General features: G+C 27.7%; 9 protein-coding genes across 9 annotated transcripts, besides 11 other annotated features; 5 read left to right on the forward strand and 4 right to left on the reverse strand.

Annotated features, from left to right (window-relative positions):
• Positions 1–593: 593 nt before the first annotated feature.
• CMU_006430 (phosphatidate cytidylyltransferase family protein) lies at positions 594–1,922 on the reverse strand (the record flags this gene model as incomplete). Its single annotated transcript, XM_002142033.1, has 1 exon — positions 594–1,922. One exon carries the CDS (start codon positions 1,920–1,922, stop codon positions 594–596), a length of 1,329 nt encoding a protein of 442 aa, XP_002142069.1.
• A 356-nt stretch (positions 1,923–2,278) lies between these two features.
• Positions 2,279–3,583, forward strand: CMU_006440 (RIO1 family protein; the record flags this gene model as incomplete). The annotated part of the gene is made up of 1 exon (XM_002142034.1): positions 2,279–3,583. One exon carries the CDS (start codon positions 2,279–2,281, stop codon positions 3,581–3,583), a length of 1,305 nt encoding a protein of 434 aa, XP_002142070.1.
• Positions 3,584–3,620: 37 nt separating this feature from the next.
• Positions 3,621–3,656: a sequence feature (AT_rich).
• CMU_006450 (cell division protein kinase 10, putative) lies at positions 3,653–4,609 on the reverse strand (the record flags this gene model as incomplete). The annotated part of the gene is made up of 1 exon (XM_002142035.1): positions 3,653–4,609. The coding sequence occupies one exon, from the start codon at positions 4,607–4,609 to the stop codon at positions 3,653–3,655; it is 957 nt and encodes a 318-aa protein (XP_002142071.1).
• Positions 4,610–4,874: 265 nt separating this feature from the next.
• Positions 4,875–9,950, forward strand: CMU_006460 (helicase; the record flags this gene model as incomplete). The annotated part of the gene is made up of 1 exon (XM_002142036.1): positions 4,875–9,950. One exon carries the CDS (start codon positions 4,875–4,877, stop codon positions 9,948–9,950), a length of 5,076 nt encoding a protein of 1,691 aa, XP_002142072.1.
• Positions 8,988–9,010: a microsatellite.
• Positions 9,951–10,038: 88 nt separating the features above from the next.
• Positions 10,039–10,095: a sequence feature (AT_rich).
• A 272-nt stretch (positions 10,096–10,367) lies between these two features.
• CMU_006470 (uncharacterized protein) lies at positions 10,368–13,250 on the forward strand (the record flags this gene model as incomplete). Its single annotated transcript, XM_002142037.1, has 1 exon — positions 10,368–13,250. One exon carries the CDS (start codon positions 10,368–10,370, stop codon positions 13,248–13,250), a length of 2,883 nt encoding a protein of 960 aa, XP_002142073.1.
• Positions 10,862–10,911: a sequence feature (AT_rich).
• Positions 12,577–12,611: a sequence feature (AT_rich).
• A 25-nt stretch (positions 13,251–13,275) lies between the features above and the next one.
• Positions 13,276–13,305: a sequence feature (AT_rich).
• Positions 13,306–13,530: 225 nt separating this feature from the next.
• Positions 13,531–13,551: a microsatellite.
• A 167-nt stretch (positions 13,552–13,718) lies between these two features.
• On the forward strand, positions 13,719–15,245 carry CMU_006480 (uncharacterized protein; the record flags this gene model as incomplete). Its single annotated transcript, XM_002142038.1, has 1 exon — positions 13,719–15,245. The coding sequence occupies one exon, from the start codon at positions 13,719–13,721 to the stop codon at positions 15,243–15,245; it is 1,527 nt and encodes a 508-aa protein (XP_002142074.1).
• Positions 15,246–15,816: 571 nt separating this feature from the next.
• Positions 15,817–15,858: a sequence feature (AT_rich).
• A 327-nt stretch (positions 15,859–16,185) lies between these two features.
• Positions 16,186–17,166, reverse strand: CMU_006490 (uncharacterized protein; the record flags this gene model as incomplete). Its single annotated transcript, XM_002142039.1, has 1 exon — positions 16,186–17,166. One exon carries the CDS (start codon positions 17,164–17,166, stop codon positions 16,186–16,188), a length of 981 nt encoding a protein of 326 aa, XP_002142075.1.
• Positions 17,167–17,513: 347 nt separating this feature from the next.
• On the forward strand, positions 17,514–18,647 carry CMU_006500 (uncharacterized protein; the record flags this gene model as incomplete). The annotated part of the gene is made up of 1 exon (XM_002142040.1): positions 17,514–18,647. One exon carries the CDS (start codon positions 17,514–17,516, stop codon positions 18,645–18,647), a length of 1,134 nt encoding a protein of 377 aa, XP_002142076.1.
• A 199-nt stretch (positions 18,648–18,846) lies between these two features.
• Positions 18,847–18,875: a sequence feature (AT_rich).
• A 232-nt stretch (positions 18,876–19,107) lies between these two features.
• On the reverse strand, positions 19,108–20,649 carry CMU_006510 (uncharacterized protein; the record flags this gene model as incomplete). The annotated part of the gene is made up of 1 exon (XM_002142041.1): positions 19,108–20,649. The coding sequence occupies one exon, from the start codon at positions 20,647–20,649 to the stop codon at positions 19,108–19,110; it is 1,542 nt and encodes a 513-aa protein (XP_002142077.1).
• Positions 19,286–19,321: a sequence feature (AT_rich).
• Positions 19,989–20,023: a sequence feature (AT_rich).
• Positions 20,650–20,690: the final 41 nt, after the last annotated feature.

Genomic DNA, 20,690 nt, shown 5'->3' on the forward strand with positions numbered 1-20,690 from the left:
TGAAGACGCTCAGATAAATAATGAAATAATCCTACAAAAGGTGACAACAAACATAATATGAAGAAAAGACTGAACCTTGTTTCTCCAATAGTTCATACTAGTATCATCTATGAGTATTTGGTTAAGTAAAATAGTGGAAATTGAGATTGGTGGGAGGATATTGCAATATTTAAAGATAAAAATATAAGATTAGTAGATGTTTAATTGTAACCATGAAATATGAGATATATTCAAAACATAAAGTCTCACTTCCTTTAAAATCCTCTTACAATTTAAGTGATAAATAATTGTGAATAAAAAACAAGTACATTCGGGGTGTATACAAAGAACAGTAGGTGCACAATATATTTCAGGCGAGAGGACAATTAAAGATATTTAGATCTTATTAAATACTATACTGTTAGATCTAATTAACTCCTGCTTAAATATTTAAAATTTGGATTGTATCTTTTGGAGTAAGTGTTTTGAACAATTGTTTATTAGAATAAACACTTAGTTGAGATCTCCTTATTTCTCTTATAGAGCAATAGGTGGGGAATGGTATTAATCAATTCAATGCATTAAAGAAAAGAAGAAATAGAAAAAGATGTAGATTAAACTGAATAAGTAGAATTAAAAGAATTTATATGAGCTTCCAGTATACTGATTAAACGTATAATATCAGGTTTAGATAATAGTTTTGCTGCACTGATAATAAAATCTAAAGAGAATGACTTAGGATTTTTGAACAAAAATGCTCGAATGTATAAAAAGGTAAACACTCCAGCTAGTACTTGACAATCAAATCTATCTGTAATTCCACCATGTCCAGGTATAGTTGTACCAAAATCTTTAATATGTAGAGCCCTTTTGAACCCAGAAGCAAAAAAACCACCGAAAGGTGCCACAAAGGCTGTAAATATTCCAATGAAGATAGCATGCACTTGTGCTTTAGAGATATATATTATGGACTTACCAGTTATAGGTTGTAGTGACAAAGGTACTTCATAGGGTTGGGATATATATACTAAATTGGGTTCACAAGTAAGATTACTCCACATTGAGAATGGAGCTTCTAAAAGATTATTTTGAGGACAAATAAAAATTTGATATTTAGAAAGAAAGTTCCCCAAGAAAATAGCAATTAGAATTGTTATAATTGAGGCCCCAATAAATCCTTCCATAGTTTTTCTGGGTGATAATTTAAATAGTGGGGTTTTACCGAATAATTTTCCACATATATAAGCTGATATATCATTACAGATAACTAAAATAGTAGGTAATATAAACCACATTAATCCACGATATATATTAGCAATCATAAATACTGATTGAGTTACAACTAACAATAAAGTGAGAATCATGATACCAAACTGAGAAAATTGATACTTCAAAGTATATCTTCTAAGAGATAAAATAAAGGCTATTAAGCCTAAAAGAGCAGCACTATAACTTATTATAGAATGATAAGATAGTACAATATTAAATAAAGTACAGGAATCTCTATAAATTACAATTAATGGTATCCACCATAATTTTCCTGTGGCAAATAAAGTTACTCCAAACCAATACCATCTAAGAGTGTAAAATAGTGGTAAATGTTTATCTTCTTCATTACTCCGTTTGAGTGATATAACTTCCTGATAAACTGCAGAAGTTAGAATAAGTACCAGTATTGAGCTATATGTATGTCCTGCTGCCAAAATTACGAAGAACGTTGATAATAATATTATAGTCCATAATGTACGAGTCATCAAGTTTGTTCCTTGACTCATTTTTTGATTTGCAGTGTATACTGAGTATCGAAGATTTTTTGATGAATTTCCTGAGTTTAATTTTCCCTTTTTATTAGCTCTACATGTTTCAGACTCTGTTTCAAGCTCAGTATCATCAAATATTCCAATACCTTTTTTCATATCACCATTATTATTGCGGAACTTCATATATATAAATTCCACTACAAATACATATTTAGAACTAATTCTGCAAAAAAGTGTAAAATTGCAGATTTAAAAGTGTGTTCAGCGAAGGTAGGTAAAGTTAAACTTGCCTAGACTATGCGGAGAATAATAGCCTATTGCCTAGATCAAGTAAAGTAAGAATTTTTTTAAGCGTCTATATACCGCTTAAATGTTGTATACCGTTGTATAGGTGCCGGATTGTTATTTTTAAAAAGGGAATTGTCAAATCTGACTTCATTATTATGTTATTTGGACTATTTCTGTATAAAATAAATAGGAGATAATTTTAGTACATTCTAAGAAAAAACTAAGCTTATAATTAAGATAATCTTTGGTCTATGAAATTAGACGTTACTAATTTACGTTTTATAAATAAGGATGAGTGGAGAATATTAACAGCTGTAGAAATGGGTATGAAGAATCATGAATTGGTACCAGTTCAACTTATTGAATCTATAGGTAATTTGCGACATACAGGATCGTATGGACTTCTTCAGAATTTACTTAGAAATAAGCTGGTATCACGGGATAGCAAAATATACGAAGGTTATAAATTGACATACTTAGGTTATGATTTTCTGGCATTAAGAGCTTTATCTAAACGAGGGATTTTATCTTCAGTTGGTCGTAGAATAGGTGTAGGTAAAGAAAGTGATATTCATATTGCTAGTAATGAGGAAGGAAGATTACTTTGCTTGAAATTGCATAGACTAGGTAGAATATCTTTTCGAAATGTGAAGAATACTAGAGATTATTTAAGAAATAGAAGTGCATCCTCCTGGTTATATCTTTCTAGATTAGCAGCTTTAAAAGAATATAGTTGCATGCGTGCTTTATATGAAAATGGTTTTGATGAAGGGGATATATCTGTTCCCGAACCTATAGACTGCAATAGACATGCTGTTGTAATGGAATTTATTAATGGAGTACCACTTAGTACAGTTAGAGAGCTTAAGAGTCCTCATGAAGTTTTGGAGCGTCTTATCAAAATGATTGTGCGACTAGCAGATTGTGGTCTTATTCATTGCGACTTTAATGAATTCAATCTATTAATTGATGAAGATGAAAATATTACATTAATTGACTTTCCTCAAATAGTAAATACGACTCATATTAACGCTGATATGTACTTTAATAGAGATATTAGATGTATTAAGGATTTATTCCGAAAGAAATTCGGTATTGAAGTTATAGATGCTCCAACTTTCAATGAAGTTATGCAGTACCAAGATTTTACTAATAAAATTTTTATAGAAGATAATGTAAGTATTAATAGTCCTTCATCAAATCTATCTGAAAATGAAATAGATGACAATTTAAATATAAAGGAATATAGGAAATATGAGATAAAGTCTGAAGATTTTAACCAAAGTGATCCAGAATCTAATTCTCAAGAAAGTGATATTGAAACACATACAGATGAGGGTGAAATAGATAATCAGATAACTAAAAATGATGTGAATACCAAAATTATGCAATATTGGTTACCACAAAAGAAAAGGACGGATAAAGCAAAGATTAGGAGCGCAACCATTAATCATAATAAAAAGCATCATAGCTCTAAAGGCAATTATGGATCAAAGAAAAGCAGAGAATATCGCAAAACAAAGGCTATGATTGCAAATATTTCAAATGATTTTTGAAGATTATATACAAAAATACTTATATAGAAAGAAATAGTATTTATTATATTTGAAATTTAAACTAATTATTTAAGATTCGCGCAAGTACATAAGAGGTAATTCGGAAGGATCACAAGGTAAAGGAAAATTATTAAAGTATTCATGATTTAAAGTATCTTTTGCACTTATCCTTTCCAATGGGTTCAATTTCAGTAGTGATCTTAACAAGTCAATAGCTGAATCTGAAGCATTTGGGAAGATATCTTTAAGTTGTTGGGGCATTCGAGGAGTAAATTCACAATATAAAGGAAGATTTCTTGACTGAGGCCAATTTGTATCTGATGGTGTTCCAAGTAACTCATAAATCCTCCCTAATTGTCTTAATTCATCTTCTCCAGGTAATAAAGGCTTTCCACCTGACAATAATTCAGCAAATATACATCCTATACTCCACATATCAACTGCATCACTATATTTAGTTGCTCCTAATAATAATTCTGGACTTCTATACCATAAAGTAACTACTTCAGGTGTATATTCACGCCTTGGTTGACCAAAGCTTCTAGCTAGACCAAAATCACCTACTTTTGCAATACCTTTGGAATTAATGAATATATTTGCAGGTGCTAAATCTCTATGAAGAATATACCATTTGTGTAGTTCTGCTACTCCCTGGACAATTTGGCGCAAAATACACTTGATTTGAGCTTCTGAAAAGCGTATACGATCTTCAAATACACGTCTTAAATCACTCTCCATATAGTCCATGACCACATTTATAAACTCTCCTTGTACAAACACGTCTCGTAGTTCCATTGTATTAGGATGATGAATTTCATTCATTATTTTTAGTTCACGTAGGACTGTGAAGTGAATCCCACACTGCCCAATTTTTTGTCTTGAACTTTTTATGTCAGTTGCAATATCTGTTAGTTTGACCTTCTTAATTGCTACTATTGAATCATCTAAGGTATCTCTTGCCTTTTCAATTTTACCATATGTACCTTGTCCTATATGAGCATTTAATTGAACATATCTCTTGCTCATCTTTAAGTACTTATGGCTGTACCTCAGTATTATATAACTTTTAAAAAATTTAGATCTAGGACAACGTCCCAAAACTAAGTGATTAAGAAGTTATAACAAAATCACGTTTTACTATTAGGCGGGATTTACGTGGTTTGACCAATGGTATGCTTGTATTATACCATATTTTGTAAAGGATTAGAGGATATGGAAATATTTTAGAGTCTTAAAACTACCAGATAGCTTTGAAGTACATTAAAAATTCCTAATCATATATATTGGATAAATGGTTAGAAAGAAGGCTATTGCAAAAAAGTATAAAATAGAAAACACAGTTGATAATACAGAAAATAAGATTACAGACTCTAAGAAAAAGGTTGAATATATAATACATAAGCATATATTGGTTAATATTGAAGATTTACTATGTCTAATTAAGGTTTGGAATAGAGTAAGGCTTATATGGGACAAACAAGACCAAGATACAGAAGATTTATTACATGACTTTCGAATAAACAAAAAATCATTAAAAGTAGAATATGCAGAATCAAATTTGAGTAGTTCTAGAGCTTTCATTACATTATCTAATTTTGTTTTGGAATCTAAGAATTGTAGAACTGTAAATTGTGATAAGATAAACGTGATAGCTTATGGAAATATACTACACTCTTCTTTACACCCTCATTCTCCTCCAATTCAAGTGAGAAAAGCTTTAATACTATTACAACAATCGGGTTTATTAACTTTTACAGCTACTATTGAGAGTATAAAGCGATCTAGGGAAAATAGTTTATGTAAAGAGTTAATCTGCTCTGGAGATATAACTGAAATGAATAGCTCTCCTCTATCAAATACTAATACATCCTATATATTTGTGAATATTAGGATATTTTTACACGTACTTTGTTTAGATAATAAGTATATTATGAGAATTTCTGGTTCTCGTAAGGCACTGAAAACAATTTTAGCATGGATAGATCCAGATAAATTCAAAATTCCAATCTTAACTGCTAAACAAATGGATAAAGCAATAAAACTTGAGCCAAATGATATATATTCAAGGTTAATCCAAGTTGATATCATAAATAAAGTATTTGTGGGAGATTGGAAACAACCAGAAAATTTGGTTACTAAACCTCGTACATATCAGAAAGATGCTATTTATTTTGCAGCATGTGTAGAACAAGGTATATGCATGAAATTTGATTATGAACCTTATTGGTACCTAGTGAAACTCCCAGATGCTTATGAACCTTTGTGCAGTAGAAAAAAATTATTTGGAAATATTATAACTGGCGATATATGTATAGATATACCTCCAGGAGGTGGTAATTATATTGTTCGTGGAGGTTTTATTTGTGATGAAATGGGTCTTGGGAAAAGTTTAGAAATTATTGGATTAATATTATTAAATAGGCGAATTGAGTCTAAAGATATATACACAAAATTTGAATTGTCTAATACTACTTCTAAAGTAATCTTGAATAGACAAAAAAACTTTGATATATCTATATTTAACTTAGATAATGAAATATCTTTAAATAATGAAGGTAATTTAATTGTTGAGTGTCCCTGTGGTACTTTAAATAATTCGTTGAGAATTAAAGCTTGTAATGTTTGTCATACTTATGTTCACGAGATATGCTGCACTAGTGGCATTGCTCCTATAAATCAATTATTGAATAATGATAAATTTATGTGTCCTGTATGTGATAACTTGAGGGCTAAGAGTATATCAGCTAAGACCACTCTTATAATAGCTCCAGGTAGTATTATAGATCAATGGGAAGATGAAATTCTTAAACATACATATGCTGGAAGTTTATCTGTGGCAAAGTATCAGGGTGTAAGAACAATACAAATGTATCTTAAAAAATTAGCTTCAGAAAATGAACTATTTAATTCTACTATAGAAGGAAAAAAAATAATTCAAGATAACTCATCGAAAAATAAACCTTGGGAATTTATAAAAACCCGTTATGACCTTGCAACTTTTGATATAGTGCTAGTATCTTATGAAACTTTGCGTGAAGATATATACCATGCTATTGATGAAGAACAATTTAATAATAGAAAGTCTTTACGTCATAAAAAAGCATATCCAATATTTCCATCACTCTTGACAAATATAGAGTGGTGGCGTATTGTTTTAGATGAAGCTCAAATGGCAGAGGGATACTCTCTTGCTTCTAAGATGACAAGTAGACTTTACTGTATCCATAAATGGTGTGTTACTGGAACTCCTATTGTAAGATCAATAAGTAATGACTTATCAGGTTTGTTGACAACCTTATCTTCAGTAGGTCTACCATTTGTAGGAGAGTCAATGTTTAAAAAATTTCTTGATTATTTAAATTTAGCATGGGATGAAGTACACACAAATAATGATAATTTTCCTAAAATATGTGATCAAATATTAGAAACTAAAAATGAGGATTTAGAAGCTAATATTAATATAAATTGCACAGAAAAGAAGTATTACTCAATTACTTCTAAGAACCTAAATACGGAAGAAATTGAAAATAATCCTAATATTAATGAGCTTGGTATATTTCCCAAAAAAGGTGTTATTATTCAAGTTCTAGAGTTATTAGATAAACTTATTGGTCCATTATTTCTTAGGAGACTAATGAAAAATGTAGAAACTGATTTGAGTATTCCAAAACCCTTTTATGGTAATACAATTCTTGCTTTATCCTGTATTGAAAAATTCTTTTATTTAAAACAATATGAAGCAGCACGTAAAGTCGTTGAAACTATTTTAAGTAAAACAAATGAAACTAAAGTTTGTGATTATTTATTTAACAAAAATTCTAAGGAAGTAGATATTATTATTTTAATGTTACGATTGGCTTGTATACACCCACAATTAGGATCAATGGGATTACGGAATACAAATCACAAAATAAAATATAAAAAACACTTCAAGGATATCCATATTGAAGGGAATACATTAAATTCATCTTTTTCAAATGGAATAAATATTATGACTATGGAACAGGTTTTAGATCGTCTTCTAAATAAATGTAGAATAGAAATTGAGGATTCAGTTCGTAAATATGTAATGAACACTCTAGGTTTGGCAGGAATATGCATTATAGAAAATAATTTAGATGAAGCATTAAATTATTATGTTCAGGTATTAAATATTAGAAATGATGATAGGGTAGACATTCCCCAACAAATACATACTTTATGGAACCTTCATGAAACACTAACTAGAGTAGTAAATTCAGAGACAGAAATTAAAATTCAAGGTAATATACTTGACTCTAAAAAACTTTTGGATGAATGTAATCAACTTGAAAAACGCTATATAAATAGATTTAATGAAGATTATTTAGAAAAACGTGAAGTTTTCTACAAATCCATTGAGAAATCAAATAGTTTTAAGAATGGAAATTCTATAGAGAATTGGTGGTGCATATTTAATAGCCTAAAAAGTAGAGAAGATGAAGAAAATTTATTATATAGAGTTAGAGATTGTATTTATGAGTATAGAAGTTCGAAAGATTCTGATACAAAATATCAACTACCTTTCTTCCGTTCTATTAATGGGTTGATTACTTTACTTACCTCAAGGATTCAAACTTTAGAAGATTCTCGTGAAAATTTACATAATGCCATTAAATATTTGGAATTTGATGAATGTAAGCCATCTGATGACTTATTAGCAAAAGTATCATCTTGCATTATTTGTTTCAGAAAAAATATTGATGAAAATACATTGAGTGATTTTAAAAAGGAGGGTCTTTATAAAGAAATAAATGATATTTCGAATAAAAATATTATATGCCCATTTTGTGCCTTACAAAGATATTTTGAAGTTTATGAAAATTGTATATATACTATAAAGCGAAAGGCAGAATCACGTAGTACTAGTCATACTATAGACCATGAAATAATTAATGAAAGTGGATTTTTTGTTACAAATCTGATTTCAGATACAACATATTTACGGGATTCAGAGACTATATATGTGCTTAAAATACTGCAAAAAGAATTAAAGCGATATTTTAGGATGAATGAGATTCTAAAGATACAAGAATTATGTAATTCTCATATTAGATATTTGGAAACCTTAAGACTTGAATTAACTAATACAAAAGCCTATACATCATCTCAAAGACAGCTTGTAAACTCTTATCTGGAATTGTTTGATTGTAAACAACGAATTAAAATTTTAGATACCAAATCCGAATATTCAAATCATATCAATATTATTCATCCTAGTGAAATTCCCTTACTTAAAAAGAAATTTGAAAGTGAGAGAAATCTAATTATTAATTTCAGAAGATTATTAAAATCTCAACAAAGATTTCTGTTGGCACTAAGACAAAAACAATCTAGATATTCCAATCAAAATGAAAATTTATCAGAGGAACATATATGTAAACTAAATAATAATAATAATAATAATAAAAGTGATCATATACAAGATTCTTCAGAAAATGAAACTAAATTAAATGATTATCAAGCTAAAAATTTGGAAAGTAAAGACATTATCTTATCAATGAATTCCAACTCTATAGAATTTGATATATGCCCAATATGTTTAGGTAATATTGAGTTCCAATCTCAAGTTTTACTTCCTTGTGCTCATCCTCTTTGTATAGATTGCTACAAAATTATTAAAAAAAACACCAAGGTTAAAAGAAAGTGCCCAACATGTAGAACAAAATTTTCAGATGTAAATGTAGTACTAATTATTCCAGATGATACCCAATTATCAAATCCTTCAAACACACTACAACAAGATTCATATAGTTATATAGACACTAATTTTGATAATTTTCATCAAATTCATTCCATAAAATTAATAGGTACATTTGGAACAAAAATTGAAGCTATTGTAAAACATGTAAAGTGGATACTTAAAGGTGAATATTGTGATGGTTTTATCAGGATAAATGAAGATGATAAAATTATTCTTTTTTCAGATTTTATGGAGGCTTTAGATCTTTTATGTGCTGCATTATCTATAAATAATGTTTCATTCAAGAAATACAATGGAGGCAAAAATGATTATCATATACTTCGTGATTTTATAAAATTTCCTAATAATAGAGTATTAATTTGCAATACTTTAAATGTTGGAAAAGGTGTTACGATGTCTGTAGCTAATCACATAATATTTGTAGATCCATTATTACATGAAGCTGATGAGTTACAGGCAATTGGAAGAATTGTTCGTATGGGACAAGTAAAAACACCGCATATTTGGCGTTTTATAATAAAAGATTCTATAGAACAGGTTTTAATTGAGTGTAACAAAAAATCTTTAGAGACTAATATTTCTGAGATACATCTTCAATCTACATCAGCAAAGATAATTAAGTATTTGTTAAATATGGATTACTAAGCCAATATTTTAAGATTCTTAATTTTCTATGTATATTTCAAATTTCCTGTTCTAACTGAATAATTTCTACAAATTTAGCTTTGTATAGTTAATTTAGTTATAAAATATTTAAATTTGTTTATCTTCAATTTTTATTATTAATTTTCGTCATAAGTCATTACATATACCAATTAAAAGATATAAGTGGGGGTACCCAAAGCATTGTATACCCGCTAAATGATGTATTCCGTGATCTCGTGTTTTATAAATTTATTGGTTAGAAAAGGGAAAGAAGTTTTTTTAAACAAGTTAAGTAATTTATTGGAATTAAGGGTTAATTGCAGGTTGGTATTTTATGCTGGATTAATTCTCTAATTACTCTGGAGACTCAAACTCTTATTACTTAACTATATAATTGATGAATACCGACAATAATCAATGAATTGGAAATATAGGACTATACCAAAATTCACTAAAATATTTATGTACCAATCTTCTTTATTTTTAACTATTATATCTCTCATTCTAATATTATTCCATGGTTTCCCATCAATTGTAACTGAATTTAATAAACATTATTATTACGTAAATTTTAAAACAAATTATATAAGCAAAGATATTCGTCTAATACGCTATTTGGAAACTCTAGATGAGAGAAGTCAGAACAGTTCTATATATTTTGAGCAAAATTTAATAAATAGTAGAGTTTTAAATACCAGATCATCTAATATAATATCATGTCACTTATTCCTATTAGACAGTCAAATTTCACAAGTGAAGATGAATTGTGTTTCTGGAAATAATTTGTGTGGCTGTACTGTTGAAGTTTTAGATAGCTCATATGGCTTAGAAATAGCAAATATTAGCTTGATTCCAGATTTAGATAGAATTTCGGTTTTAAATATTATCAAGTTTAGGAGACTATATTATGGATTAAATATATTAATAAAATATATTCAAAATAATTTTAAGAATAAAATATCTGAATTTTCTCAAGATTCTTTTGATAATATAAGAAATATAGGATTGGTCTATGATGGTATAGTATTAACATCATTGTACGAAGAATTAAGTAGATATATTGAACAGATTATGAATTTAGAAAACAAAGTTCAATATAGTAATACCAACAACTCAAGGGTATATAAAACTAGTTTTATATTATCACATACATATACTAATAATATATTAAGGCGTAATTTAAGTATGGCCCCAATTGATGTAAAAGTTATAAATGTACTTATAACAAATAATGACTCAGTAAATTTTATATTAAAGATTTTAAGGGAATTTTCAAAAGTAATTGGTATAAGAATTAAACAGTTTACTAGTAAAATAGATATATTGAATAATTCAATATTTTCCAATGATGTAAGTTTGGATATTGAGAATCAAGAAGATAATTTTAGTTTTCAACTGAATAATAATTTAAATGATAAAAACTTTTCATCTGTTTATAGCTTGTTTAGTAAAGATAGTTCAGCTAATACAGAACTATGGTGGACTATTTTGTCATATGACTATTTAGATATCCTTTATTGGAATAAAGTTTATCTTTTAAATCTTGATGATATAATGAGAAATAATACTTATAATGAAGTACTGGTAAATATGAAATATTTAAGACAAGATATTAATGAAACTAATGGAGAATCTGGCATGTTGATGAAAATAAATAGAGCTATTTTATTATCTCCAGGTTATAGAAAGAAAATAATAAGATATAGATATGAGATGAATTATCGTAGGATTTGTATTATTCAAGGGCATGGAAATCCAAGAGAGATATCTCGTTCTAGTTTATCTCGTGCAACTATAGCAGAATATGCTAGATATCAAGGATACGGATATATGATGTTTGATGATAACTTTTTTTCAAAAGCTTCACTAGATTTGAATGTAGGTTTGGACATTCCTAGATTTTATTTAAAATTTTTTGCTACTATAAAAACTTTATTTGGGGATTTACATAATTTTAAAAAAATGTTTAGAAGGGAAAGTAATTCATCTAAAATGTTTGATAACCAAATATTTAGATATTGGGATTATGAAAATATATTTGACTCTATATTTAATAATATTGATAAATCAAAATTAGAATGGGATTTAAATCATGACTTCTTATATCGTGATATTCCAAGTTCTAGGGTTTCCAGTATTAAATATAATGGAATTATTCAATACACCCCAAGAAATACAAATATTGGGGTGTGTGATTACACAGTTTGGTTTGATTCAGATATAATTATAACTAATAGATTTGTATCTATTGAAAGATTATTATATAATTATGAAGCTTATAACATATCTAGCTTTATTACAAACAAGACAAGTAATTTAGTTGATTTGGAATATAAAGATTACTCAAAAAAACATCGTTTAGTATACTTATTAGGTAAGGATCAATCATGGGAAGAGAGACATTCTCTAGTAAATTCAGGCTTTTATATTATTTATAGATCACCTTCTGCGATGAAAGTCCTTTTTCATTCTATATATACAGATCCAAAAATCACAGATAATTATATTTTATGGGGTCATAAATGGCCAGAGCAATCTACAATTAATGATGCTATATTTGAATATTTTGGTCACTCTCTTAGTAGTCCATCAAAAACTATTGATATTCATTTAATGAGCAAAGATGAAATTAATAAACAAATATTTATTTACTTTAATAATGGATCTCCTATAGCCTTTTCTTCCAAATTTGGAGATACTTGTGTTGCCACAAGTTCACATATTTTGAATTCTGTTTGGTTCGATAATTCTAACTATATTGGTGAGGGAAGATGGAGACCTGGATATTTTTTTATACATGCATCAAATACAAATTCTGTACTTAGATCTAATATTTTAGCAGGTCTTTTATATATTATATATATTGATGGAATTAGTGAAAAATTTATTTACACATTTAATAAGACTTGTACTATACCTCTGGATCAAATAAATCAGGGATTAGATTATTTAATTGAATACTTACACAATAGAGACAAGGAAAAAAATTTATTAACAGATAAAAGTAAGTCATCTTCTCAGGTATCCCTGGAAATAATTTTGGAATTGAATTTATTAAGTATTAATTATCAAACAAATTTCAAACAAGAGAACTTTATTGATAGTTCAGGTATTATATGCAAGGAAGTAAATTATTTTTTACAAGCTTTTATAGAAACAGCTCTTCTTGCTTGTGTTGCAATATTGGGCATGTTATTATCGTATTCAATGTATTTATCAAATAAGAGACAACAGTATAGTATTAAGAACTATAGTAGAAATTTATATTTGACTTCTAATAAATTAGAAGTTTCTTATTAGTGAATAAGATTAAGTACTAGTAATCTTATTAACTATTATTATATTAAAATAATATCCTTTCCCAATAATAAACTAATATATACATTTGTATTAATTTCTAAAGTATATAATGTAGTATTGCACCTATCTAATTTTTAATGTGATGACAATTTAAAGGTATAAAGAGGAGGAATACCAAAAGTTTTGTATTTTGTGCGTTTATCTGAATTTAGCGCCAATGTGTTATCATGCCCCAACTGAGAATTGCATGCAGATTTCACTAATACTACGTCTCTCTTTAATTATTATTATTATTATTATTTTAAAGAACAAAAAAGTATAAAAATTAAATTCGTTATGTAATTTTTGTTAATTACAGTGTTCCATCAAGATTATTGTCTGGAAATGGCTTAACTAGAAAGGTATAATAAAGAAATAAAGTTGAGATTTAGGGATTTAAAATATTTTTCACTTTTATATGATAAGGAGATGGATTTTCAATATTTGAATCAAATATCTAATAGATTATTATTATATAATAATGAATATGGGCTTGATGATAATAATATAGATAAGGAATTAGAAATATTAAAATATACAAAATTGAACAAAACACCAATAAATAAGGAATATTTTGATTCAGATAATGCAAATGTCAACAGAGTACTTTCTGAAAAATTAGGTAATATTAATGTTAAATGCTTTAATAAGATCTATAACAATAAACAGGAAATGCAATCTTTTTTTAATAATTCTAAATTAAATGGGACTTTACAGCAAATAAGAGATGCACTAAATTCTCTATATATTGATCAAACTCGTCCTCATATACAAGAACTATTAAGACGTATACAAGAGAGAAGTACTGAAAGTTTTAGAAATATGAAATTTGGTACAAAAGAATTACTTAATGAGTTATATATTCATAAGGATGAATTTTTCGTTTCTGAGAGTGGTGAAGTATATTTCACTAATAATAAAGTTGAGGAATCCCATTGGATTGATCCTAAGAATCCTGAAGATCCTTATTCACCTAGTATTTGGAAGGCTTTTATGCAGTATATACACAATCTAATAAGAATTGGAAATTTTAATCCCCATTTTTCTAATTCATCTCATATTGAAAGTGATAAATATCAACTAAATAATAATTCAGGATTTAGTTACGACTATCTTAATTATAAGAATAATCAGGTAACTCCAATTTTAATGAGATATCAATTCAAAGGTGGGCGTTATGGAGTAGCTATTGAGATTCACAAAGCAAATATTCCAGAATTGAAAGATTTATCTGTAGGTCAAATATGTCATCTAGTTCAGTTAGCAATAAGTAAGGGCATACTTCAATATGAAAATAATGTTTTACAACCAAGGTGCACATGTTTGAAGATTGCAGCAGCTGTTTTAGCCTTAGATATTGAGAAAGATAATGGAAAGTTTGATAAAGGAATACTTAATAAAAGCTTTGTTTTTAATGATAGAAAAAATTCCTCATCTTCTATAACTACTACAGATACTGAAGATAATAGTTCAATTAATACAAGTCCATATAGAAAATCATTAGCTGCTGACATTATAACTCTGAGAAAGCAAATACAAAGAATATTAAGAGATTATCCTGAAGGTATTCTTCTGAGCTTATTAAAAAAGTATTTTGTTTCATGTTGGAATACAAAGCTATGTCCAACAGTTTATGGGTATACCAGGATATCAGCTTTACTATTGTCCGATAATTTAAAAGATATTTGTAGATTATATGTTGATTCTAAAAATCATGTATTAGTACAGTCTACAAATTATCAGATTCCAGAAAATGTGAGGTTTCTTGAGGAAGAAAAAAGTAATAAGAACACTGCATCTATAGATTTAGAGCTTTTACAACCTAATCAAGCTATGTATAATATTACATTCGAGTATATGAAGGCACTTAGATTTTTTAATAATACAATAATTTACGATCAATCACATAATAATAGTGTTAATAAATCATTTTTTAATAGTCAAGATATTATTTAGAAATATTCTTTTGTAAATATATCTAAACAATTTTAATTCCAACCAATAATAAATCCTGACTATTAGAGGAACTTCAACTTTTTTGTTTTGTGGTTATGAATATATTCTAGACAAAGAATTCTGTAAAATTGCCCATCATCACTATATTGAGATCTATGTATATATATTATTTAGAATCCTTTCTACTTCATTCAGTTACTAGGAATTAGTGATAAATTAATGTTAAAAATAGTAGTTCCGCTAGAATTTACTATTTATTAGTTAGATATATAGTTACTATCCAATAAGCTGAAATAAATTGTTATTCTTTTTTTTTTTTTTTCAAGATATTTTTGGGTAATTCATATAGTTGTATATTTAATAAAGTTTCCTTTGCTTCTAGACTAATATATAAATAGATTTACATTATACGAAATAGAGTAATGCTCATTAGATACCAATAAGTTCAGTTAGTAGTTAAAGGATTCCAAACATGTTCACTTACTATTTGAGATTCTTCGTAAATTCATTATTTGTATTAGAACTTGTTCAATATATATAATTGGTTTTAAATAATCTCTTTGAAAACTTCAAATTTAATTTATTTTAAATACTATTTAATTGTTAAATAATAGACTAATAGTATAGAAATACTTAAGTCAATATCTCTAGAGTTTGAATAAAACCTATTCAACTATTTAGCTATTATCCTTATTAAAAGTATTTTAAAGTATCCCACTCGTATTCAATATATAAAGCCTCATCTTTAAATTCTACTTTCTTAATAATAGTATATGCAAAGTTTATATATGTTAATAGATCAGAACTATCCCAAGAAACTCTAGAATTTATTTTCTCAATATAATATTTCTTCTTGTATGAACATCTTGCTTATTTTATTATTCTTTCTGTCTTCATTTACTTTAAATTTACTCTTTTCCATCCTAGCTATCTCCATGATTTATTGAATTATTGCATTGGAGGAATAAGGTGCAGGTTTTTTCAAAGCACCAGCAAAGTAGACAAAGTCATCTGGAGCTACTCGTCGAATTTCTTCTGAGGAGCATAACTTGAATATGTTAGCTTTTATACAGGAACATTTATCTTGATCTAATATAGATGTAGCTAACCAAGATTGGAAAGAAAGCCTTCTACAATCTTCATCACAAGCATCATTATTTACAACTGGGATATTTCTTGGGATAAACCAACCGTTTTTTAGTGCTGCATTGTACATCTTTTCCATTCTCATGGAGCTTTCTTCATTAAGTGAAAATGTTACAGGATAAGCTGCTTGTGAAATAAAATCTGCTATAAATCCAAGAGCTCGATCTATAGGTTTCTCTAGGTCTTCAGGACAATTTTTTTGATGAGGCCCATTACGAATAATATTTTTAGCTTGTTCAACAAGTAAAAACATTACACATGAATATTCTTCAGGTAAACCTTTAGATGGGTCTAGAAGTTTATCAATTCTATCCTCTCCACCTGACACAACAACCATCATGGCATTTGCATTTCTAATGGTTTCCAAAATTGTATTCTGAGTTGCATCAACAAGTCCATCTTGATCATTATCTAAAACACTTGCTAATAACTCAGCCAAATAGGTAACTTTATCATCGGGAACATCTTTATCAGCTAATATTCTAATTCCAAATACAGATGTATATTTTCCCAATCCTGCCTTGGTAAATCCAGATTCAGGTAAAGCTAATGGTTTCAAATATACAGCGTTATCATCATCTTGTTCCTTAAATGTCTCTGCTGGGAATACTACATGAGAACAAGAATCTTCTGTGGGTACTATTGGATTACTTATAGTTGTTGAATTGGAATCAGTAGTATTTGAAGGAATTCGGATATTTGTACTTGGAACTGCCTTAACAGTCAGAATTAATCCAAGTAAAACCAGAATATAATATAGCAAAAGTTTCATCATGACAACAAAGTACCAACAGTTATTATGTCTGAATTCTTAAGTAACCCAATAAATGCCTAACTGGTAATATGTTATTGCATATCGTAACAGACTACATAATTTTCAATGGGGATACGAGGACCAAATTAATAAGTCCCCATATCGTTATAAAATTATTTAAAAACACCACATAATTTCACTATATTTTTGCATGCCTAGAAGGTTTTTTTTAAGTCTCTATAGCTTGATATATTTCAAAAGAAAGGTAGTCCAATTTACAATTAAATTAACAAAAACCCTACCGCAAAATTAATATTTGCATTAGCCGCTAAAAAAATTCTAATATTTAAAACGCTTGTAATTTCTTAATGTGTAAAAATATCAGAGATTGGTGTATTTTAGGGATATATTCTAGAAATTTATATGATATATGGTACCAAAAGAATATTGCACCCTGTATTGAACTAGAATGGGTACTAAATAAGATACTAAATAAGCCTGCATTAGAAGATCATGATTTAAAGATTATATATATTCCAAGAGAGACAGTATGCAAATTATTTGGATTAGTAGGATTATGCGATTATGATCTAGAAGAGTGCATAAATGCTTTAGATGATCTATTTTGTCATTATCGTTATATTCAAGTTTTTACTGAAACACAAATATACTATGATGCCGAATATCTTCCAGAATTTATTTGGTTTTTTATAAGAAAATATAGTTTGATATTTTCTACTAGAGATTCTTCGATAAATATGGATGTATCTTTTAGAATTTTAGTTATATATTTATGCCACTTATATTGTCCAAATGAGATAAGACCTTGTATAATATTAGTTGCTGGAACATCGGGAAGTGGGAAAAGTACTATTAGCTCATTTTTAGCTTCATACTTGAATACTGAATGTATTTTATCAACAGATACAATTAGGCATATATTAAGGTTCACAGATGATTATAAGGATGATGCAACTCTTCACTGCTCCACATATGAAGTATACAAAAATGTTAATACTCAAAATAAAAGTAGTGAACAAATAGAAATTTCAACTAGTAAATATAGTAGAAAATCCCAAGATGTTATATTAGGATACTTAATGCAATCTAGTTTAATTGAAGATTATATTTATGAAATGGTGAAAACAACTATACAGAAGCATCGGAGTATTATTGTTGAAGGAGTACATATAACACCTGATCTTATCAGAAAAATTCATAATTTAGCATATACAGCTAGATCAAATCTTGTAACTTTTCTTGTATATATAGAGGATAAGGAAGAACATTTAAAACGTCTTCAGGAGAGAAGTAGAGGAATTCTGCAATCAAAATATTCTCATAATATAAATGAGATACACACTATTCAAGAATACCTTTTAAGTGAGGCTAAGTTAAATGAAATGACAATTTGTATAAATAATACATCAAGTGATATTTATTCCATTGTAAAGAAGGTAATTCTAAAACAAATCCGAGTAATCTTTTCTAAGTACTTTTAGTATTGAGCTTACACAAACTTCTCTTTTGGGGGCTATATGTAAATTAAAGGCAAAAGTGAGATATGATTTATACAGCTTTAATTATTTGTAGTTATATATAATTAGATAGGTTTTCCACTATTTAGAAGTATTTTAAGTAATAACATATCTAGATTCTCGTAAATTAGGTTATGTGGAACATAATTAGAATATAACTTTGTATTATATTTTAAAATAGTAATTTTTAATCTTTGTTTCCCTGAGTTTAGTGAGAGATTTATCTTTAGAATTTATCAATATTATAAATATCTTTAGGAACCTATAAGCTTGTATTAGAGTTTTGTTTTCAATTAATCTGATTTATTATCTAAATATTACTAAAGTTATATAAATGTCTTCCAGATAAACCACTGAATCAACATTATTTTACAAAGGAAATAAGATTACATATTCACAATATCACTTAATAACTAAAGTTATTTTAAGTTCCAAGATTATATTTGTGAATTGAAGAATATTGTTCATGATTAACCTTATCTTTAAAATTCTTGAATATTCGACAACAAACAAAACAAATTCTATCTATTTCACTTTCTAGAGTATCATCAGTACATTTCTCATTCTGTTTTATTTTAGATGATGAATTATCTGATATGTTCAATTTATTATCTATATTATTTATATTATCTTTTATAGCTTCTTCTTTATAATCTTCATCTATAGAAAAAAAATCTTTAATACCTTTATTAATAGATTCAGATTTACTTTTATTGTGTTGTATCTTAACCGAATTAGAATGTAACTGGGATTGAGTATTTGCTAAGACAGAAGCAATAAGTTCTCTATTATCTTTAAAAATAAGTTCTATTTTAGGAGCAAGAGTATCTACACCAATATCCTTTTCATCTTCACTTTTTTCATTATATATTGTAAATGGTTGAGTTTGATTTAATATTAGAATTAAAGCACCATATTCAGAATCATATTCATAACAAGTTCGATTAGTGATATCTATAAAGATTCGACTTTTCCAATTCCATGAAATACTTTTATTAATATAAATAAGATTAAAATCTTCACAAAATATAATGGAAGACAAATCTTTCCAAATTTCAATAACCTCACTTGTTCTTATCTGATTATATTCAGAACTTGAATTTACAGATAAATATGAATTATATGTTTTCGTCCAAAATTTCATATAATTGGACCAGATTTCTCGTTTTAAATCACTTATTTTTGTATTATCACTATTAACAATATTCCATAGTGAGTTTACAGATTTTGGTTCAAATGATTCAAGTTCTTTAGTAATTTCCAATAATACATATATTTGACTTGTACCTATAAAAAATGGGAAGGAATTATTTTTATTATCTGTAATATTATTTAAATTAGAATGTTTTTTAAGCCATCTAAGTGCTCTTAGAGATGTCAGAGGTGATGAAAACTGAACAAAACAAAAACCTTTAGTTTTTTTTGATTCATCCTTTATATAATGAATTCTCCTTAAATAAGATCCATATCTATTTTTCCTGAGAATTTGCCAAAGATGTTCTTCTTCAATAGAATGAGATATTCCACGAATAAGCCAATATTGAGTTGCCATATTCATAGATACGAGTGATTGAAATGGCTTTATCATTATAGAAGGTTCACATGTAACATATAAGTCCGCAAGACAAGAAGGTATAATAGATAAATTATTTGGATTTTTGTCTAGTATTAAGTAGCCTGAATTATTGCAACCCTTCTTAAGAAAATATCTTGTAGAGCTTCTTGATGGAAAGGTAATAATAGCTATTCTTACATTTCCATTTACTATACACAACTCATATTCGAAAATCACACTACTAGGTAAAGAAAATTCTAAAGAGACACTTAAATTAGATAGTATATGTTCCAGAGTAGATTCATATTCCTTTGGAATACCACGTAATATCACATTCCATTTCATCACATTACATTTTCTCAATATATAACTTCCACAGCTACCCTCTGAGCTATATTCATCTTGTCTCATTACTTCATACACATTTGGAATATGATCTTTAGTGTAACAAA

This window comes from Cryptosporidium muris, genomic scaffold (assembly GCF_000006515.1).
Source record: "Cryptosporidium muris RN66 scf_1106632354001 genomic scaffold, whole genome shotgun sequence".
Classification (NCBI taxonomy): domain Eukaryota; phylum Apicomplexa; class Conoidasida; order Eucoccidiorida; family Cryptosporidiidae; genus Cryptosporidium; species Cryptosporidium muris.